At 37.1% G+C, this 23,182-nt stretch overlaps 2 protein-coding genes and 1 pseudogene across 8 annotated transcripts; 2 read left to right on the forward strand and 1 right to left on the reverse strand.

Moving 5' to 3' along the window:
* The first annotated feature begins 1,195 nt into the window (after window positions 1-1,195).
* Window positions 1,196-12,019, forward strand: LOC120136404 (protein LATE ELONGATED HYPOCOTYL-like). 5 transcript variants are annotated; one of them, XM_039152450.1, is made up of 10 exons: window positions 1,196-1,539; window positions 1,848-1,873; window positions 2,123-2,314; window positions 2,438-2,549; window positions 2,746-2,807; window positions 9,409-9,630; window positions 9,735-9,844; window positions 9,890-9,923; window positions 10,009-11,157; window positions 11,249-12,019. In XM_039152450.1, exons 3-10 carry the CDS (start codon window positions 2,276-2,278, stop codon window positions 11,687-11,689), a joined length of 2,169 nt encoding a protein of 722 aa, XP_039008381.1. In that variant the 5' UTR covers window positions 1,196-1,539; window positions 1,848-1,873; window positions 2,123-2,275; the 3' UTR covers window positions 11,690-12,019. The 5 variants fall into 5 exon arrangements, with proteins under 5 accessions (XP_039008381.1, XP_039008383.1, XP_039008380.1 ...); XM_039152452.1 differs by having other exon boundaries at window positions 1,197-1,539; window positions 9,735-9,923; window positions 10,009-10,780; window positions 10,835-11,157; XM_039152449.1 differs by having other exon boundaries at window positions 1,197-1,539; window positions 9,735-9,923.
* Window positions 12,020-12,730: 711 nt separating this feature from the next.
* On the reverse strand, window positions 12,731-17,536 carry LOC120136405 (serine/threonine-protein kinase ATG1a-like). Of its 3 annotated transcripts, none has more exons than XM_039152455.1 (13): window positions 17,027-17,501; window positions 16,824-16,941; window positions 16,125-16,183; window positions 15,806-15,870; window positions 15,477-15,570; window positions 15,307-15,387; window positions 15,111-15,222; window positions 14,865-14,919; window positions 14,465-14,745; window positions 14,021-14,373; window positions 13,376-13,676; window positions 13,218-13,288; window positions 12,731-13,128 (listed from the first exon to the last, which is right to left on the reverse strand). In XM_039152455.1, the coding sequence occupies exons 1-13, from the start codon at window positions 17,288-17,290 to the stop codon at window positions 12,892-12,894; spliced, it is 2,091 nt and encodes a 696-aa protein (XP_039008386.1). In that variant the 5' UTR covers window positions 17,291-17,501; the 3' UTR covers window positions 12,731-12,891. The 3 variants fall into 3 exon arrangements, with proteins under 3 accessions (XP_039008386.1, XP_039008387.1, XP_039008388.1); XM_039152456.1 differs by having other exon boundaries at window positions 14,021-14,370; window positions 17,027-17,500; XM_039152457.1 differs by lacking the exons at window positions 12,731-13,128; window positions 13,218-13,288 and having other exon boundaries at window positions 13,442-13,774; window positions 17,027-17,536.
* Window positions 17,537-19,006: 1,470 nt separating this feature from the next.
* On the forward strand, window positions 19,007-20,577 carry LOC120136368 (annotated as a pseudogene).
* The last annotated feature ends 2,605 nt before the right edge of the window (window positions 20,578-23,182 follow it).

Here is a 23,182-nt window from a genome sequence, read left to right on the forward strand (position 1 = left end):
TGTTCTCATATGTAATGGGGTAAGGGGAGGTAAGATAGTAGGATGCCCCAACACTAAGTTGAGGCAACTTCTGTAGGAGACCTCCAAATTATGAAATGCCCTCCATGGGACTCGATCTCACGACCTTAAGATTAAGAACCTTGTGCTCTTATTTAATTGTAACTTATTATTATAAGTCAGGATAATATCATATCACTTTAACAACGCATCAGATCATTTACAGGTTAAGTCAATTACAAGTCAGGTTCATAACAGGTCATGTTGTATACGGGTCGGGTAATACCAATTATTTACCAGGTCACTATCAGGTTCGGGTTCATATCAATCGGATGCAGTTCGAGTATCATATTTTCGGTTCAATTCGGGTTCATGTCGTTCTCAGATCGGGTTCAGATCCACAATTTCCAGGTCCAACTAGAGTTCAGGTCAACACCAGTTCCGACTCAAGTTGGTTTCGGATCGTTACAGCGCAGGTCAAAAACAATTTTAACTCGAGTTGGTTTCAATCAGTTTTTTTTACACCCCTATTTAGAGTTTAGATAATGTTGGATCATTTTATAACACATTTTTTTCTAAAAAGAAATATCCATAATCTTACCCAAGAAGCAGGATAGAGCTTTCTAGATATACATAATTTGTGGCTTCAATCTTAACTCCAGATTTGGATAGCAGCATCTAATCTATGGTCCCCAACACAGCGGCTTCCACCCCAAAAGTAAATTAGTTAAACTTCTTCCATCCATTTATTATATTTATTCTAAATTCATTGTCTTTACGTTATTTTTTAAACATAGCAATTTTAGTCTTAAAATTTATAATTTGAAGTCATGTCAAAAGAGGGTCCCACGTGGCATAGCTATGGCGTTTTTACGGATGCAACCGGCAGACATCAAAGTCCATGTCAAAAGAGGGTCCCACGTGGCATAGCTATGGCGTTTTTACGGATTTGACCTCACAGTTAGGGAACTTGTGGCTGAGATTGGAAGGTAGGAAGCAAGCAATGAGTTGAAGAAAAAAAAAAGGGGGGGGGGAAAAGCGCAAAGGTGGGTCATACCTAAATCAGTCACCAAATTACCGCCACTTGGCAACATCGTGTTGCGTCTCTCATTTCTGTTTACCTTTCACCGTTCGTTCTTTCTGTTTCGCAGCCAGCTCAATTGAATTCTCTTACAAAGGTTGAATTTTATTTCCCAGTCGTAAATTCCGATTCTTCCAGATTACTTAATCTCCTTTGAATACAAAGAATATTAAACTCGCCTAAATTTGGTATTTACTTTTTTTTTTTGGAAAAATATTTCACAGGAAATTGTAGTGGCTGAGATTTCTCCTTCTCCCCCAAACCGTAGTTTATGGTGTTTTAGGTCTCACCAGAAACACGCAAACTTTCACTTCGAGCTTTACTTCTTCAATTCCTTCTAAATATAAAGACTGTTTTCCGATGCCGATTCCGATCTCTCCAACAGGTCGCTGTTGAATTATTTTTTCTCATTCGTGGATCATTGTTTCCAGAATTCTCGTCTTCCATGGCTTTTTCTCAAGGTATTTTCACCGCACTTCCGATGCTTTCCTTCTTTACTCTCTGTTTGGTTGCCGCCTAAATTAATTCGTTTTCTTAAAAACTCGGCTCACCTAAGCTTATACTAAGTTGAGCAGAGAGACAAAAGAAAATTTGATTGATTTCCTTTTGTTTTGGCAACCAAATAGAAGGTAGAGAGTTCTTTTCCCTAGAAATTATTTATGTTTTGGCTGCTAAAACGGAAAAGTTTTGCATTTACCTGAAGTCTGGATGAGCAAGTGTTTTCTTCATTACTAATTAAAGTTTCTTTTTTCCTCTCATTTCTCGAAAGGTTTTGGCGTCAACGGGTTCGTTTTGGTGAGGAATTTTCTTTTAAGTTCTTTTGAAGATGCCGTCTCTTCTCTTTGTTACGGTGGATGTCCTTATTTTTCAATCATTTCAAGAGATTTAACTTTCATCAACAATTTATTACGTGATTAAAGATAAAAGTAGTAAAATATTTTTATTGTTATGATTATGAATGTTGATGAGGTGGTGTTAACTGGAAAGAAATTAGAAAACAGAGACGGATCTCTATCGGTTGGTGTTGGCTTTTGTGTTTTGCAGCAGTATATAACTATATTCAGCTTTTTCGGAGTTCAAAGACGGCTTTGCTATTTGTAGTGTTGGATGTCAAAGGAAATCAAAGGAGTTTCGTGTCTTACTCATTGCTCGTTGCAGAGGATTTGAAGCAGCGGTAGCGCTGTCCAGGTACTGTCAATGGACGCATACTCATCTGGCGAAGAACTAGTAATTAAGGTATCGGTTATCAAAAACAGGAAACTCTTTTCAGTTTCTTTTAAGATATCCATTTTGGAATTGTAGAAAGTGGATTTCTTCTTGTTACAACCTCAATTATTTAATTTCCCTTATGAATTGTAGACTAGGAAGCCTTATACTATTACAAAACAACGTGAACGATGGACTGAGGAGGAGCATAACAGGTTCCTAGAGGCCTTGAAGCTCCATGGACGAGCTTGGCAACGCATTGAAGGTTTTCACTTATTTTTTGATCTTATTGTTTCTTTTTGTTGGTGGGGTTGAGGAGGAAGAAACAGGAATATTTCAGCTGCTGCTGTAATTTAGAATTATTATTATCCTGGACTGGAGCTAAAAAAATTGTTAGGACTTGGTAGTTTACTGTCTTAACTGGAGATCTGTCCTTTCTCTCTAAACTTGGTGAATTGCAGAACACATAGGAACCAAGACTGCTGTTCAGATCAGGAGTCATGCTCAAAAGTTCTTTTCAAAGGTCATTTGGTGCTTTCTTGCTTATGCTTATATTTAATGTACTTTTCTGCTTCTTAACTCTTGTTTCTGCTACAACTATATGAAATATTGATTCCTCAGTTGCACCATATTGAATGGTCTGGGAAATCTTATTATTCTTTACTTCATATTGATTTATCCCCATACTTGTATAAACATTTTTTTTGGTTGGGAGGGGGGGGGGGGTGATAAACAGTCAGGAGAATATGAGAGGTTCTCCCAGCACAGGCGAGTAACAATTGAGGAGAAAGTGTTCAACGCAATATATCTTGAAACTGTGATACCTAAGAAACCTTAATACTGATTTTACAACCGAAGTCTGAGCTGTCTTATACTAATTTAGCATACTACATGTAGGGTGATCCCTTCTCCACAAATCTGTTTTATTGTTCTGGAGATGTCAGCTATTTGAATTCTATTTATTTGGGTCCAAGATTGGCAATCTGATTTGTGCAAGGAATGTTTATCATCATAGGAGTCTGATCTTTTAGAAAAGGAGTGCATTCCAACTTTTTCTGTTGTTTTAAATGGTTACTTTCTGGTAGCAATTTCACAATCTTTTTACGCTCAAGGCATGCACTTTTCTGGTTACTTTTGAACTTGCTATAGTTTTGTACTTAATCTACCACAGCAGAGGTTTCAGATTTAACATATTTGGTTCTTTGGCTTATAAGTGAATTTGGGCTGACCTTGTTGAAAGTATTGTTAAGTTCAAAGTTTGGTAACCAACTTTGAAAAAATGATTTTCAAAGTTTGGTAAATGTTTTTTGGAAAATGGGTTTCAAAGTTTGGTAAATGTTTCTTTGAAAAATAGTTTTTCAAAGTTTGGTAGATGTTTATTGAAAAATGATAATGGAATAATCACAATTAATTCCTAGACTTTAGGGTATTTACAAGATTAAGTCTTTAAGCTTCAACTATAAATACCCTAGCTCATTTAGCTTCAAAACCATTCCAAAATCATTTTCTTTCTCCCAATACTAGAGAGTTTTCTTGTGAGTAATGAGTGTTTTGTAAACACCTGTAAATTTTCTTTTTTAGTAAAAGATTTGCAGCAGTCCAGAGACGTAAGTAAAATTGACTGAACTCCGTTATCATTTTCAGGTATTATTTTTTCGCTTTTATTTCGCATTCTCACTAATCTGGTTATAGGGAAATTACTCGTTACTCGGTTTATTTCTCAATAACTGGTAATCAGAGCTTTTGGTTGTGAATTTTGTCAATTTTTGCGAGGTTACTATTAATTACAATTCACGTGAATAGAGAATTTCGTGAATAGTGAAATTTTGTCGGAGATACGAATTTGTCGACGGAGGTGTTCTAATAATACACGGCGGTTCGCGAAAATTGTCAGAACGATCAAAAGAAGCCAGATTCGAGTGAGAGCGATGGCTGCAGACAAAGGGAAAGTGAAAATTGAAAAGTTCGATGGTGCGGACTTTGGCTTTTGAAAGATGCAGATTGAAGATTTTCTGTACCAGAAAAATCTATATCAACCTCTCTCAGGAAAGCAACCAGAGGGCATGAAGAATGAAGACTAGGCTCTTCTCGACAGACAAGCCCTCGGAGTTATCCGACTGACGTTATCCCGTAATGTTGCTTTCAACATAGCAAAGGAAAAGACCACGGCGGGTCTTATGGCGGTTCTCTCCAGTATGTATGAGAAGCCATCGGCCTCAAACAAAGTTCATTTGATGAGGCGATTGTTCAATTTGCGGATGACGGAATGAGCATTAGTGGCTCAACACTTAAATGAACTCAACGCAATCACAACTCAGTTGAGTTCAGTAGAAATTGAATTCGATGATGAAGTTCGAGCTTTAATTCTCTTATTATCTCTACCAGACAGTTGGAATGCTACTGTTACATCAGTCAGCAGCTCGTCGGGAAACAAAAAATTAAAATTCGACGATGTACGGGATTTGGTATTGAGTGAAGAAATTCGACGGAGAGAATCGGGTGAAGCATCAACCTCCTTAGCCTTGCACACGGAGTCCAGAGAGAACTTCAGAAAGAAATTCAAATCGTGGCAGATTGAAATCCAGACGGTAAAAATCCAAATGAGATAAATATTTTACCTGCTATAATTGTAGCAAGAAGTGTCACTTTAAAAGAGATTGTCGAGCACTGAAGAAAGATACTGGCACACAGGATTCTGCCAACATGACAGAGGAGACAAGTGATGTCATAATTCTAAGCGTCAACAGTTCAATTGAATCATGTATCTTGGATTCAGGGGCATCTTTCCACTCCACCCCACCCCATGCCGAGAAATCATGAAGAACTATGTCAGTGATGATTTTGGGAAGGTTCATCTAGCTGTTGATGAAACCTTGAAGATCGTCGAAAAAGGAGACATCCGATTAAAACTGTCAAACCAGATCACCTGGAAGCTGACAGGAGAGACATATTCCTGGTCTCAAAAGAAATTTGATTTCTGTTGGACAGCTTGATGGAGAAGGATATAGCACAATCTTTTCAGGCTGTGAATGGAAGATTACCAAAGGAGCACTCGTCATTTCTCGTGGTAAGAAGACTGGTACTCTCTATGTAACCTCAAATTTAGAGAATATCATTGCAGCCGCAGATGCTGATGAAAAATCAAACCTATGGCACCAAAGACTTGGCCATATGAGCGAGAAAGGGATGAAGACACTTTTGTCAAAAGGGAAGCTGTCGGATCTAAAGAATGTAGATGTCGGACTATGCGAGGATTGTATCATTGGCAAACAAAAGAAAATCAGCTTTGCAAAGATTTGTAAGACACCCAAGGCTGAAAAGTTAGAGTTGGTTCATACTGATGTATGGGGACCATCTCCAGTTCCATCTCTTGCAGGCTCATTATATTATGTCACCTTCATCGATGATTCTACAAGAAAGGTATGGATTTATTTTCTGAATAAGAAATCAAAAGTCTTTGATACCTTCAGAAAATGGAAGGCCATGGTGAAAAATGAGACTGGTCTGAAAGTCAAGCGGTTGATGTCTGACAATGGAGGAGAGTACAGAAATCGTAGATTTAGAGATTTCTGCTCAAACAATGGGATCAAGATGGAGACAACAGTTCCCATGACACCGCAGCAGAATGGCGTAGCAGAGCTCATGAATAGAACTATGAATGAACGTGCCAGAAGCATGAGGATACATGCCGGATTGCCTAAATTTCTATGGGCCGAAGCTATCAACACTGCAACTTACCTGATCAACCGTGGGCCCTCAGTTCCTTTGGATGCAAAATACCAGAGGAAGTTTGGAGCAAGAAATAAATAAATCTCACACTTAATAGTGTTTGGTTGTATTTCTTATGTACACATAGATTCTGCTGAAAGAAGTAAACTTGATGCTAAGTCCAACAAATGTGCATTTGTTGGTTATGGCGGTGATGAGTTCGGTTACCGATTTTGGGACTATGAAAATCGAAAGATCATCAGAAGCAGATATGTCATTTTCAATGAGAATGTGATGTACAAAGACAGATCAACTGTAGAATTAAGTAGTTCAAATATCGAAGTTGAAACAAAGGAATTTGTTGAATTCGAGGAGATTTCTGAAAATGATGTTCAAATCAGTCCTAAAGCAGTTCAAGAAGAACCAGACACACCAGAACTAAGATGCTCCTCTAGAATTCCTAAATCAACCCAGCGTTATTCGCCTTCTTTGCACTACTTGTTGCTGACTGACAATGGTGAACCAGAGTGCTATGATGAAGCAATGCAAGTGGAGGATTCGATCAAGTGGGAATCTTCCATGAAAGATGAGATGAACTCGCTTATGTTAAATCAGACGTGGAAATTAGCTGAATTATCACCAGGCAAGAAAGCGTTCCATAACAAGTGGATTTACAGGATCAAAGAAGAACACGATGGGAGTAAACGCTACAAAACAAGATTGGTTGTCAATGGTTTTCAGCAAAAAGAATGAATCGACTACAATGAAATTTTATCTTCAGTCGTAAAACTGTCTACAATCAGACTGGTGTCGAAAATTGTAGTTGCAGAGAATTTACATCTTTAGCAGTTAGATGTAAAGATAGCTTTCTTTCATGGTGATTTGGAGGAATAAATTTATATGAGGCAGCCAGAAGGTTTCATAGAGGTAGGCAAGAAAAACCTGGTATGCAGGTTGAAGAAGAGCTTGTATGGTTTAAAACAAGCTCCTAGACAGTGGTACAAGAAGTTTCATATTTTCATGAGTAGCAGTGGTTTTATCAGATGTCAAGCAGATCATTGTTGCTACATCAAGAGGTTCGACAAAAGCTTCATTATTTTATTGTTGTATGTTGATGACATGCTCGTTGCAAGCTCAGACATGCAAGAGATTATAAACTTGAAGCAAGAATTGTCGAAGCAGTTTGCTATGAAGGATTTGGGCGCTGCAAAGCAGATACTTGGGATGAGGATCAAGAGAGACAAAGTCGGGGACATTGATGTTATCAAAGGCCGAGTACATCAACAAAGTACTCTCCAAGTTCAACATGCAAGATGTTAAACCAGTAAGTACACCTTTAGGTGTTCATTTTAGACTCTCCAAAGATCAATCACCAAAGACGGATAAAGAACGTGCACACATGGTGAATGTGTCGTATGCCTCAATAATTGGAAGTCTGATGTATGTTATGGTTTGTACTAGACCAGATATTGCTCATGCAGTAGGAGCTGTTAGCAGGTACATGAATAATCCGGGCAAAGTACACTGGGAAGCTGTCAAATGGATCCTCAGATATCTGCGAGGTTCCACAAACAAAGTACTTTGTTTCAAAGGTGGAGATACGATACTGACAGACTATGTAGATGCTGACTTAGCCGGAAATGTTGACATCAGAAGGAGCATTACAGGGTTTGTCTATACTCTAGGAGGTACTGCAGTGAGTTGGGTTTCTCAACTACAGAAGATAGTTGCTCTTTCCACAACTGAAGCAGAATATGTCGTTACGGAAGCAAGCAAGGAGATGGTCTGACTCCAAAGTTTCTTGGAAGAGTTAGACAATAAACAAGAAAACAATGTCTTGTATTGCGACAGTCAAAGTGCCATTCATCTAGCAAAGAATCCGTCTTTTCAATCCAGGACAAATCACATACAATTGAGATATCATTTTATCCGGTCTTTTCTGGAAGATGGGATTTTGGAGCTTGAAAAGATTAGTGGAGCTCAAAATCCGGCAGACATGTTGACAAAGACGGTGACCACTGACAAACTGAAGTTGTGTTCAACTTCAGTTGGCATGCTAGAATAACAGGACCAGAAATGCTGCTGCATTGATCGAGGTGTGAAGACAGATTAAAATCAGTCTTCAAGTGGGAGATTGTTGAAAGTATTGTTAAGTTCAAAGTTTGGCAACCAACTTTGAAAAAATAATTTTCAAAGTTTGGTAAATGTTTCTTTGAAAAATAATTTTTCAAAGTTTGGTAGATGTTTGTTGAAAAATGATAATGAAATAATCATAATTAATCCCTATACTTTAGGGTATTTACAAGATTAAGTCTTTAAGCTTCAACTATAAATACCCTAGCTCATTTAGTTTCAAAACCATCCTAAAATCATTTTCTTTCTCCTAATACTAGAGAGTTTTCTTGTGAGTAGTGAGTGTTTTGTAAAAACCTGTAAAATTTCTTTCTTAGTAAAAGATCTGCATCAGTCCGGAGACGTAAGCAAAATTGACTGAACTCCGTTATCAATTTCGTGTATTATTTTTCCGCTTTTATTTCGCATTCTCACTAATCTGGTTATAGTGAAATTACTCGTTACTCGGTTTATTTCCCAACAGACTTAACTACAGTGTGCATCATGGCTAGATTTTGCAAAGGTTTTGGCTTTGCTTCAAATTGAATTCTTCAGCATCCGTGGGTAGCATGCCAGGCATGGACAGTTAGGATTGTCAGTTAGCGTATCCTTCATAATCAGCTAAAGGAAAACTAAACTTATGCGGATCTTGAAACTGTGATACCTAAGCAACCACCTGTAATTTTCTTCCATCTATGTAGACTGCTTGGCTAGATCAGCCCCCTTTTTAATTTAGTTTATGGTTGAGTATGTATGATCAACCGTGGTCTAGGAGTCCTTTGAGTTGTCTACTGCAGTGAAATGTTATTTCGCATAGGATTCTTTGAGAGAACACATGGTATATGTAAAGGACTGAAAGGATATAAATAGCTCTTTAAAGGTGGCTTACAGGATTCACCATCTGGAATGAGCTTTCCTGATTTGAAGGTCGCAATTGTGTGTATATTTAGTGAGAGTAGAAGCAGATACATCAAATGTATGTAAAACAGGTCATATAAGTGACACTAGGAGTGTATAATTTTGCATGAACCTCCTGTACGAGAAATGAGTAGATGTTAGAGGAATTATGCATGGACTTCTAATTTCCTGATAATATGCAGTATTCTTCTGTTCACATCTTATATTTTTTGCATTGAAGTGAGAAAAACAACTTCGTCTCCTTATCTAAAAAATTCCAGAGAAAATAAATAAACCAATGCCAACATGAGTTATGCTATTCCTATCTATTTAGTTTCACAGTTTGTTATGGTTGATGCTAAATGACACCATCAGTTCCTGGGAGTACTAACAAATTACATTCTCAGCTGGAGAAGAAGGCACTTGCCAAAGGTGTTCCAACTGGTCAAAGTCTTGATATAGAAATTCCTCCTCCACGCCCAAAAAGAAAACCAAGCAACCCTTATCCTCGAAAAACGAGTGCTGCTACCTTAGTACAGATGGGAATGAAGCATGGAAAATCTGAAACTCCACCATCTTTTTTGCGTTGCAAACAGGTGTTAGACTTGGAGAAAGAGCCACTTCCAGAGGTTCATTTCATTTTCTCATGTATCTCATTTATCTAATTCTCCATGCCCTTAGTTATGTTCCATATATTTTTGTTTATCTAAATAGTTTCCATTTTTCCTGACAGAGACCTAATGAGGATGAAAAGTCTTCAAATCTGCAGGAAAATCAAGATGGTAGTTGCTCTGAGGTTTTTACCCATATCCATGAAGCAAACTGCTCCTCTGTGTCTTTGGTGAACAAGAATTCTATGCCAACACCAGCAGCGATCAGAACCTCTTGCACTTTTAGGGAGTTTGTACCTTCGCTAAAAGAGGTAGTAAATCATGATAAACATTAACCCCTCCCTTTGTAATTCTTGAAATTAATTTTTTTAGGCTTATAAACTTGATGTCCTACAGACAATTAATAATGATACAAGTCAGACTTCAGACTTGGAGAATTCTTGCACTTCATATGAGAAACAAGCTCAAGGCCAGAGAAAAGATGATACGGAAGGTGCTGTACGTACAGATGAGATGAAAGTCGCTCAAAATTACCCTCAGCATGTTGCTGTGCATGTCCTAGATGGAAGCCGGGGAACATTTGCTCAAAATCGTTCCCTGGATATGCCTTTTCAGGACTCTATATTTCACCCTATGGGTGATTTTCATGGACAAGCTAACCTGTTTGCAAATCCGGCTGCATCCACTACTGCTTCACATCAGAATAATGCACCAAGATCAACTCATCAGGCGTTTCCAACCTTTCATACTCCCTTTACGCATCTGCAGCCCAATCAAGAGGACTATCAATCATTTTTACATGTCTCCTCCACTTTTTCCAATCTCATTGTATCTACTCTGTTACAGAATCCAGCTGCTCATGCTACTGCAAGCTTTGCAGCTACGTTTTGGCCATATGCAAATGTTCGACATTCTGCTGATTCTCCCACTTGTGACCAGGGAGGTTTTCCTTCCAGACAAATGAACTCTGCTACAAGTATGGCTGGAATTGCAGCTGCAACTGTAGCAGCTGCCACTACATGGTGGGCTGCCCATGGGATGCTTTCTTTATGTGCCCCTCTGCACACTGGCTGTACATGTGCTCCTGCATTTGCAGGTACTGTTCCTCCTGTGGAGAGTGACCAAGCTCCATCTGCCAAGACGGGTGGAAAAAATAATGCTGATCAAGATCTATCCATGCAGAACCAACAGTTGGACCATGGATACTCTGAAGTTATGCAAGGTCAACATTCCGCATCTAAGTCACCTACTTCATCATCAGATTGTGAAGAGAGCGGTGATGCAAAAGTAAATATTGATGTGAAAGATGCTGGAGTAACCGAGCCTCAAGATGCAAATAAAACAAACAAGAAACAAGTTGATCGGTCCTCAAGTGATTCTAATTCACCTTGTAGTGAGATGGAGATAGATGTATTAGAAAAGCACGAGAAAGACAAGGAAGATCCAGAGGAAGCTGATGTAAATCATCCACAAGCTGAATGTAATAGTCGTCGTGGTAGAAGCAGTATGAACCTGAGTGATTCTTGGAAGGAGGTATCTGAAGGGGTGAGTTGATTTGACATTGTTCCACTTGTATTGTGATATTATGACATTTATGGCTCCATTACTTTTTGTTAAGCATTTTTGTGTTCGTCAGGGCCGACTTGCTTTTCAAGCCCTCTTCTCCAGAGAAGTACTGCCACAAAGCTTTTCTCCACCACATGACGGCAAGAATAAGGAGCAGAAAAAGGAAAATATAGGCGAAGACAAGCAAAATGCAGATGAGAATAATGGAGAGACATCAACTTTACACCTCACAAGCCAGGCAAGCAGATCTTGTTCTGACCATCGAGAAGTTGAGAACAATGCGTTATCAAAAGCCAAGAACATTGTAGAAAAGAGCCAGCCGACAATTGAGCTAGGACATGAAAAGCTTAAGGGCCGCCAAACAGGATTTAAACCTTACAAAAGGTGTTCTGTGGAAGCCAAGGAAAGCAGAATGATGAACACTGGTAGTCAAGGTGAAGGGAAAGACCCGAAGAGGATACGCTTGGAAGGGGAAGCTTCTACATACTTAAGCTATAGCGCATTCAATTAACGAAGAAAATTTTCTGTTAGCTGTGTGCATTTCTAATTCCCCCCTTCCCCTAATATCTGACTTACGGTTTTAATCTTAAAGACTTGCAGTTAACGGGACTTCATGTCTAGAAGTGTGTACTATATATACGTTGGCTTGTTCACTTTCCGGGACCATGCAACTGTAGCTAAAAAAATTTAGATAAGAAGCATCTAGCATATTGAATGGCCTTTGCTTTGGCTTCTTTTCAGCATATATTTGCCCTTGTGTTTTATTATTCTACTATGGACCTATGGTGATCATATTCGCTGTAACCTTTTAGATGCATTGAAACGGCAAGCTACACAAAAAAGATCTACTTGCCCACCCTTCAATTGCAGGCGACATCCACTGGTTTCTGTAAACTTTTTAACTGCTTTTATGCTTATTTTTCTTCCAAGTCTTAACTACATAGTATTTTCCTTCCATGAGCATACAATAGAAGGTATCAGAGATGCTGCTATTCAAACTCAAGATTTACAGGATGTCTGGATGCTATACTAGAAGTTTATACGAATCAACTGAGCTAAATCCATGGTTGTTAGTATTCTACTTTTGATATCAACTCAATTATTATTTTCCTTGGTGAAACCCAGATAATGCCCTAAATGTTGAAAGTAACTGATTAACATTTGTCAACAGAATGAAAATTTCTCACTTGATGCGTTACAGGTGTGCATAACTCCCATACTTGATGTTTGTGGAGAATGATTTTGACAACACTTCCAATTTATTTCAGGTATAAGAACTTTTCCCCTACAGTTTCATTTCAGAAGACAGGAGGTGTTAATGGGTTGAGCCTGCCAGGGATTTCGAGACAGGTTCTATCATTTATCAATATCACTTATATCAGATAGTCAGGTTAGACAAAATCCATCAAGTACGCTTTTAAACAGATCCAACAATGATTGAAAGAATACTCTCCATATATATAAAACATTACTGTACAGGTTACATTTCAATTCCGATTTACAGTATATCAAGAGAGAATATTATTTACATCAACTCCTGTGCAATGTCAGATCATTCTGCTCCAGATTGCAAGTACTTGTTAATATGTTTTTTCCTATACAATAGATATATCATGTTTCAAATCTATTCATAGAATGAAATCATCGGAATATATTTTCCGAGAAAACACAGTTCAAACTTGCCGCACTTTTGAAAATATTTTTTCAGTCTCTTCAATTGGTGTGGACGTCTGCAGACAGCTTAGGGAAAGGTGCTGATGTTAGAAACTGAACCTGATGAGTCTGCAAGTTGTTGATGTAGGTCTGAATTCGCTTCTTATTGGCAGGAGTCAATGAAAAGGGAGGGTTCAATGGAATACTTGCCGCCTCTCCTACAATGAATGAAAGTAAAAGCATTGCTTTCGAGTACGATGCTGCAGCACTGCCTTTGTTTCGCATATACTCTTCTACCTAGAAGAAGTTGGAAAAAGAGAATTTGCATTAGTCACAACTACAAAGGGTGAAGTAAATAAATTATGACAATAATGCAAGTTACTCACAGCACCGTTTGTCCCGATAGTGAGTGCTGTTTGATAAATTATTTCCATGGCATCAGGCATCTTAGCGGCAGCTGCAATTATTTGACAGATACCTTAAATAATTCCAACCCAATTAAGAAAATTATAAACGAAGAGTTGTTTCAGATTGACAATCTAACCATCCATATCTTTAATATGACATGATAACTTTTCGGTACGATCACATGCAGCAATAAAACCTTGCTCTACCCAGAAGCAAGCAGATGAAGGCCTGTTTGAATCTCCACCATATTCTGAATTTAGAGCCAAGTCTGCATTACCCAGGACATTGGTAGTTGTTTGATTGGCTGAACTGCTTCCATGGGATTCATTCTCTGGAGCAGAGGCTATCCAAGAGGCACATATCTGAAGAGCTTTCTTCCATATAGCCAGGACAACAAGTTCAATCGAAAATGATTCCAGAAATAGTCCTGCATTGTACTGCAATGAACTGATTTTTGAGATGTCTCATTCAAAGCAACAATATCAGAAACCTTAAACAAAGTGCAAATGCAATTTATCAACAAAAAAAAAACAATCTGCAACAACAGATATAGAAATGTTGATTTCACGAAGTATTAGCAGGCTCCAACTCAACTATGAACAGGAGTTCACATGCTCAAATATACCGAGTACCAATTGTCCTTCACCTCGGATTGTGATTACAATGCACATGCAGCAATTAAACGTTTGTCATTTAAATGGGGACAAACTAACTTCTCTTTCCTATGAGAAGGGACAAAATTCACAGTAAATTTAGTCCGCAGAAAACAATAAAAGATCACCTTTTCTTGAGCTAATTCCGCAATAGCCTGTGCATACTGATGCAATAACTGCAGTCTAGTTGAGGGATGCATTCTGTTAAGTCTCTGTACTTCCCTTAATATAGCTGATTCAGATGATGTTGTTTGTGGATCAGATCCCAGAACTTGTGTATTTGCAGAACCCACAGAACTCCCAGCAGTCTCCTTTGTTTCTAGAGTAACTTCTGATTCCTGGTCACTGTTCTTTGTTGGGCACTTCAAAGTTGAATAATCTCGCAGGGGTGTCTCAAGGTAATCAGAGAAAGTCTCCATTGATGTGGAATGAGGATTGACTAGAACATATTCTTTCTCAATAGATTCCATTGAGTCAGCTACTGGTCATTGAGAGGAAAAATGAGGAATTCAAAAGCAAAAGAAAGAAAAGTAAAGAGCGCAATGAGAACATCATTTGACAGAAGAATTCACCTCTGAGCTGATCTGATAAACATTGGTTATTAACAGATTTCTTGTCATCACATACAAGAGGCATTGCTCCATGGGCACCTTTGACACCAGATGAACCACCGTTCTCCTTTGTAAGTGATGAAGTATCACATCCAGATGAACTAGCTGATTTTTTATTTCTGCTAGATGCTTCCATAAGATTGTAGGATGGTAACGGAGATTTCATTGCAGAAGAAGCGAACTGTTCATGCATTGATTCTGATGGCAGACGTGAAGTGTCTGGCTCAACATCCACCCTTTTGCTACAGATAATGATGCAATAAACTCAATCCAAATAGCTTGAATTGCTTTAGATGCTAGACAACTTTACATAAAGTAAGTTGGATTGAGGAGCATCAAATGCACTAAAAGAGGATTTTACCTGGCCTCCCTAAGGAACTTGTGATTGAAAAATTCCCTGAATGTAAGTCGCTCAACTGCAAATTGAAGTTAAATTTTAGATTGCAGGATTTATAAATATTGCAAATAAATTTATGATCTTAAATATTTGAAAATAGCAGGCAAAATTATTAGTACTATGTAAGAACCCAAAGTCAAGAACTGTTGGACAATAATCACTTTAACATGAACATGTATGCATAAACACCTGTACTGTAGTAACCAGTACCTGGATTATGACGTAAAAGGCTTCTGCAAAGACCAACACTATCAGGATGTAATTCTTGTAGGGAACCTTCAGGAAATTGCAGTTCAGTGGATCTCAATATATTCTGGAACAGCTGCATCAAGCAGAGAATCATAATAAATAACTTGCGAAGCATTGAAGCTTTGATAATAAGCCAAATAGATTACTATACTCAAACCTGTAATTGACTATTTCCATTAAACGGTGGCTTCCCAGTGACCAGTTGAAATAAGATTGCCCCAACACTCCACAAATCAGCCTACATAGAGTGTTACAGTTATTTAAAGATAGCAAAGAAAAAACAATAGGAGGTGGTTGTGGGGAGTAAAACCCAAGTAGTTGTTTCACCTTTGCATCATACTTCTTGTTCTGAATAATCTCTGGTGCCATGTACAATGGTGAACCGCATAGTGTAGCAGCCAAGTCTTCAGGTGTCAAGGATCTGCAAAACAAGGTATATCAACAGCTTTCTATGACCAATGTTCCATGGAAGTCAGAACACATTTTGTTAGATAGGATTTGAAAAATTTCCCTCCTTTTTCTCGGAAAGCCAGGGGACTCCCCCAGAAGTATCAGAATCAATAAACAGACGAAGTTATACTGCATGTCTGAAAGTGAAGCAATATCTATGAAGTAAGCCTTGATTCAACTTGTAAGAGGCAAACTAAAATATTCACCTTGCAAAACCAAAATCTCCTATCTTCAGTTGCGGAGTTTCTCCTTTTATTGACAATAGTAAGTTCTGCAAGTTGCAACAAATTTAAAAGAAATAAATGATCAAGTACTCGTAAGATGAAAACTGCAGAGGTTAGATTCCAGTTGATTACTAGATAAATCTACTCACATCCAACAAGAGAGAATAGACTAGAGTCCTATAAAACAATAATGTCTGAACTTTTTGAAGTGATAAATTCTAAAACTAAACAACGTGGTCTGCACTAAAGAGATATCCTACTAAACATACATACAATTAAACTATGATATTAAGCACAAAACCTGTGGCTTTAAATCTCGATGTATGAGGTGTTTTTCTTGAAGAACTTGCAATCCTGCAGCTGCACGAGACAGTCCATAGATCAGGGCATTCCAGATTTTTCACAATAGCGAAATATCAAACAAGTGTAAGCAGGTAAAAGTTGGGGATATGAGGTAAAAATTGAACTCCTCGGGAGAAACACCTACAACAAGCTCCCTCCCTATACCACCAACTTATATGGCATTAATATGTTTGAATCTGAACAGCCAAATACCACAACCATTAAAAATTACCATATGATTCAATTTTAAGTACCGTAACCGATGAATGAAGATGAAAACCAAAGCACAAAAGGGAGAAGCTACAAGTTTCTAAGTTTGGCATCATATCCATTTGACAAACAAAACTATTACGAATTATCTTACTGTAAACCACACATGAAAAAAATTTATTTTCCAACAATAAAAATTTGCAAAAACCATAGCCTTAACTATAAAAAATTTAATTTAAAAGTCATTAGTGCTAACGAAGCAAAAGTTTCTTCTTTTAACTGTTCTATGAGGTTTCCAACAAAAAAAAACCACTTGCAATGAATGGCACCCAACTAGAGTAATAATTATACAGCAAAAACAAAACAACCCAATTTCCCTAATCCAAATTAAAGAAACCAATCGTCTAAACATTGTAATAGAAAGCATGAAAATTTCAAAGAACAGTACCCAATTGTCTCATAAAATGTCTCGCAATTTCCTCCGATACTTTCCCATGTCGATTAATATAAGCTGCGAGATCACCGCCATCACAGTACTCCAACACCAGAAATATCCTATCTTCAGTCTGCCACAGCATTACTTACACATCAATCACATCAAATTAATAAAAAGAAGTGGGTATTAATTAATCAGATAAAATAAAGAAAGACCTCGATGGCTTCAAAAAATCGGATGATATTGGGGTGATTAATAGTGCTGAGAATGGAAATTTCCTTCAGCAGATTTTCACTGACTTTAGAGCTCAGGAGCTTCTTATCAATCTCTTTAACTGCTACTTCCAATCCATGTTGCCTGTGCCTTGACCTCCAAACCACCGCGAATGAACCAGACCCGATTCTCGGACCCAGAATATAGTTTCCCACTACTCGGGCTTGGATTTGACCCGGTCCCCCGAAATCCACCCTCATCGTCATAATCGACGACCAACGAGTTGACTCGCTGCCTTTACTGGGTTTTTGTTCCTCTGGTTAAAAACATCATCTTCTCTTGTCCTTCAAGCCTTTCATCCCCTGGTTCTTCAGATTCCAGAATTACCCAACTTATCTAAAACAAAATAAAACACAAGGAAAAGGAGAAGACTAGCAAAGAGCGAGAATTTTGCGTTGTTTTATTGGACTAGTATGTCTCTTTTTGTTTCCCAGATTCGGCTTTTTATTAAATTATTTGTGTGGAAACGACGCCGATGTCTGATGTAATGAGATTTGGTATTAGTTAGAGTTGAATTAAAGCTCAAGCTTTATCTCACTTTTAATTTTCTCCACTGTAGTATAAATTCTATTGAATATACATTTGTTATTGAGTTTTATTTTTTTCTTTTACATAAAATAATTTAAAATCAATTGTATATTTATAATTGACTGAATACATGCTTTATTCTATGTGTATTCTAGTAATCGACAATTCTCGTATTTTTAGGTTAATTTCTTCGCTCCACATTTTTTCATTAAAAAAATATTACGTGGTCTAATAACAAGCTGTCCATATAAAAAATATTAAAAAATACAAATCAAAAACAGTATTTTTGGATAAATGACGTTCTTATTCATCCAAAAAAAAAAAACCAATCTGTACAAAACTAATTACAAAGAGAAAAAATTAATACCTAATAATAACATAAACAAGTCAAAGAAAGAAACTATATCAAACCCTACCCTGCAACAAAATCAAGGGGGCCAACCTAACAACATTTTTAATCAAAAGAACAATTTCATCAACATGCCGAGGACTATCTCCATGCAGCCTGCCATTCCTTTCCTGCCAAACATTATAAACGTAACAACACCAAGTTATCCGAATGACAGCAGCCCTCAATGACTTACCCTCGCCATGATTTTGCACCCAATTCAACATCTCTGTCCAATCATTCATGGGCCTACGAACAAGATAAACCTGTAATATTTTCAACCAAATCTGACTAGGAGAATCAAGGTCATCAAAAAGATGTTCTCTAGATTCATTTTCAGAACCATAAAGAGAACATGTTGGGTCAAATTTTAAAACATTATTTATAATTATCATATTTATACCAAAAAAACAGTATTTCGTTATATAAAAGTTATAAAATTTTAAATGTATTTATGATTGAACCAATCACGAGAAAAATAATATTATTTATTAATTGTCTTTATCTATTCACATTCAAAATGTATAGATAATTATCATATTTATTATCATTAACGGTGAGGTAAAATTCAAAATCATCAATAAAATATTAAATTAATAATTATCTTTTAATATTTATTATTTTTATAATTTCTCTGGATATTATGTAAGCGAAACACTTGTTTTTATTTTGACCAAATATGAAGGATAAACAAATGATATTTGGTGATTATGATACTAGTTAAAAACTTAATTAAATTTACTCTAATAAATGATATTTGAAATTTTCTCTAAATGATGAGTTGAACACCAAAATTATCTTATAATCGTTGCAGAAAATTTCAATTAATTTATATTAGATTTCAATATAAATTAAATTAATAATACTTTATCATAGTTATTTAGTTTGTTGCAGAATAACATGATAAAAATCTATTTTAAAACAAAATCTTGTTTAAAATGATATGATAAATTTTTTTCATCTTCCATTTGTAGGATTTGCTAATCTCATTTTGTAACGTGTGGTGATGGAACGTAATCCGAACATACGCGAGAGTGAGTTTAGCGCATTTTGGTTGCTCTATGAAAGTTCTTCCATCATCTGTCTCCAGGTTCGTTTCATGTGCCCTTCTCTCTCTCTCTCTCTCTCTCTCTCTCATTAGTTTGACTTTCTGAAAATGATTTGTTAAAAGAAATGACTTGTTCCTTCCATCCATTAACACCCTTTATTTCTACTCCGATGAATTAGTATCTTTTTTAATATGTATTTGTTTCGTTCAATGACTAGGAATTGTGGGTTGGAAACGAGGAATTGGTGCATATGTTTGAAGATAGATTTGGTGCTGCAGGCTACCCTACCAGACCTTCAAGCTCGCAAGAACCAACAACAGAGGAGATGGTATGAGCTCAGAGCTCTTTAACTGATTTCTTCGAATAATGAAGGCAAGTTTTAAGATTTTGTTTATGAATTGAGTTGATAGGGAAGTTCTTATTGACTTCACCAGGTTTACTAACTGCTATACGCAAGGACTACTTCAGGGTCTTAAATTTAAATTATAGAGAAATGCTTTTCAACGACTGTGGAGACCGAGTTGCTCAATTTTTACATGTTCAGTCAGTTTTCCCTTTTTCGATAAATCAGAATAGCTGTGTTGAACAAGAAATTATTATTGTGAAAACCCTCACCTTTTGTTTCCTCACGATTCCAGTTTATCGGTCGTAAGACTGCAGCAGGTAGATTACATTATCATTTTCTTTTGAATAAGAAATTTAGTTTCCGTTTTCTTGGTTATAGTTTCAACTTCAGAAGGCTTCATTGGCTGAAAGAGATGCTTTTGCCTTTCTAAGGGTTGACAACAATGTCAACCACATAACTTATTCGGCTTTCTGTGATGCTCTTACACAACTTCTCTTCATTCACTTTATTGAGATAATTAGTATAATTGTTCTAAGGGTTGACAACAATGTCAACCACATAACTTATTCGGCTTTCTGTGATGCTCTTACACAGCTTCTCTTCATTCACTTTATTGAGATAATTAGTATAATTGCAGTGATGAAATTCCCACCTTTTTCTGAACTATCTAAAGGTAAATTTAACAGGTCTTTCTTATGGAAGTTTCCAGGATGCAAAGGATCTCTGGGTCCAAGAATGGTGTTCTAGATTATGATGAATTTAAGGTTTGTTGCATATCTCTATCATGTTATAAATCTTCATGTACTTAGCTACATAGAATAAAGCATTTAGTAATTGGTTTACATTACTACAGAGAATCTGGAACTGTACATGGTCAGAAGATCCGGATGATGATGGCAGCTCGGATGACTCGAATGAAGGTAATGAAGAAGAGGCTATTGGTTTTGCAGTAAAGAATGCAGCTATCTTCCCCCGTGAAGTGGAGAAAGGGATATGGCCCAAAAACTACCCTCTTTCGGATCATGCCCGACTCACCGCAGTATTCTCACCGGTGAGATTACGGTTTCCACAACAGAGCCTGTAGAGCAGTTGTGAATGGCACAAAATGAGAAATTAGCTTTTGTGTTGTGAATTCGGCGAGTTTGCAGAGTTTAAGCAGATCAGCCTACTAGCAATTTGATGGGCGGGCAGGGTTTGAGCTAACAGTTGTATGAATCAATGAAAGAAATCAAAATGGAAACTTGGGAGTCTAAGCTATGCTCATAATTGTCACCTCATACTTCCAGAATATACGAAGAAAATGCAATTTCTGGACTTTAGCCATTATATATAATTCATGTGTAGCTTGAAGATAGTCTGAAAACAAGTTTAAAAATATCAAAATCGCTTTGGGGTGAGAGATGCTCCAACTCTTGACCTCAGGATAACTCAATAAGCTATGAGATCTACGCGCTAGCTAACTGCGCCACCACCCCGTACAACTGTATTTTCGAAATTGTAGATTTAGTATTATATATTATAATATACATTTTATGATAATTGATAGAAGAAAATGAGTTGGACCTTTTCAATGTACTTGGGCATTATCTAGTCCAAAGGAACATAAACTACTCTCCTATGGTAATGGTTCAACTACAAATGGGCTAGTTTGGTCCCCCCCAAAAAGTAAAGAAATTTGGGTACTCGGTGAGGTATTGCTGCTACTTGGAGTAACAAACAGCAAAATTCTTTTCTTGCTAGAAAGCTTGACCGAGTCTTAGTTAACCCGACCTGGATGAGCAGATTTAAAAGTTCTTACGTTGAATTCCTTCCTCCAGGAATATCTGATCATTGCTTATCTTTAGTCTTCCTATCCAAAGATGTTCAAGCTAATAAACCTAAACCTTTCAAGTTCTTCAAATTCTGGGCTCTCCACCCCAATTTTTTAACTATTGTTGAGCAATCTTGGAACATTCCTACTCAAGGAAATCCAATGCAGGTTCTTTTCTCTAAACTTAAGCGCTTGAAAGCCAAGCTAAGAGATCTTAATCGTTCAAATTATAGTGATATTACTATAAGGGTTCTCTAAAAGAAGATAGAATTGGAGCATCAACAACTTAAAACTCTTAGGGGTGAGGATCCTATTGAAAAGGAAATTCAGCTACAAAATGACCTCAAATCCCTCGAATCTGCCGAAACTCTATTTTTAAAGCAAAAATCTAAGATTCAATGGCTCAAAGAGGGTGACAAATGTTCCAAACTTTTCTCTTCTGCTCTTGCTCTTAAACATAAAAGGGATACAATTCGAATCCTTGTTGATGACTATGGCAACAGGCTGGAATCTTTTGATTCAATGTCAACCGAGGTGATCAACTACTTTACTAACTTGATTGGCACCATTGACAATGAGGTGAAAGCTATTGATCCTTTATTGTTGAAATATATTTTCAAATCACCTATAACTGAAGACAATGCGAATGATCTTATTTGAGAAATCACTAATGAGGAAATTAAGGATGCTTTCTTTCGTCAAGGAAACGATAAATATCATAGGCCTGATGGATACACTCCTCTCTTCTTCAAAAAAGCTTGGCATATCATAGGGGAAGATGCCACTTCTGCTGTTAGGTATTTCTTTCTTGATTCTCCTATTCTCCCAGCTTTTAATGGCACTATTATTGCATTGGTCCCTAAAATTCCTAACCCAAGCAAAGTCAAGGATTTCAGACTTATTTCTTGTTGTTCAGTCTTCTATAAAGTCATCACCAAAATTCTGGTTTGGAGACTCCAAAAGCTCATTCCTGATTTAGTCTCCCTAAACCAGACAACTTTTGTTAAAGGAAGAAGCATTATGGACAATACTCTACTTGCTCAAGAATTGGTTAGAGGTTACAATAGAAAAAATATTTTTCCTCGATGTTCACTTAAGATTGATCTTCATAAGGCCTTTGACACTCTTCACTGGGATTTCATCTCTGTCATTCTTAAAGCAATTGGTCTTCCTTCAATCTTCATCAAATGGATTGAAATCTATTTTTCTACAGCTAGATATTCCATATCTTTCAATGGGACTTTAATTGGTTTTTTTAAAGGAGCCAAAGGAATTAGACAAAGAGACCCTCTATCTCATTTGCTATTTGTTCTTGCAATGAATGTCCTCTCTAGACTCCTTAATTTAACAGCTGAAAAGGGTGTTTTCGGGTACCACCCTAAATGCAAACGAATTAGCCTCACCCATCTATCTTTTGCGAATGATCTCTTAATTTTCTACAAAGGATCGATTGATTCTGTCATTGGGGTCACAACTGTTTTAGACCTTTTTTATGAGATTTCAGGCCTTAAGCTCAACGCCTCAAAGTGTGAAATCTATGCAGCTGGTTTTCATTCCTTATCTCTTGAGGAAATCCATTTGGCCACTGGTTTTAAAATTGGCAGTTTACCTGTGCGCTACTTAGGAATCCCTTTGGTCTCTAGAAAAATTTCTGAAAAGGACTGCTATACTCTTATTGATAATATTAGAGCAAGACTTAACCACTGGACTACTAAAACTTTGAGTTATGCTAGTAGACTTGAGCTCATCAAAACCGTTTTATTTAGCATCACCAATTACTGGTGTAGGCAAATCATTCTGCCTCAATCGGCTCTAAGCAAAGTTGAGCAGCTCTGTTCGCGCTTCTTCTGGAAAGGGGATGATAAATCAGCAACCGGTGCTAGGATGAGTTGGCAGCATATTTGCCACTTAAAATCTGAATGTGGAATTGGAATTAAAAACTTGAAAACATGGAATAAAGCTTCTATGGTGTTCCTT

The sequence above is a fragment of the Hibiscus syriacus genome, unplaced genomic scaffold (assembly GCF_006381635.1).
Source record: "Hibiscus syriacus cultivar Baekdansim isolate YM2019G1 unplaced genomic scaffold, ASM638163v2 tig00110627_pilon, whole genome shotgun sequence".
Taxonomy (NCBI): domain Eukaryota; kingdom Viridiplantae; phylum Streptophyta; class Magnoliopsida; order Malvales; family Malvaceae; genus Hibiscus; species Hibiscus syriacus.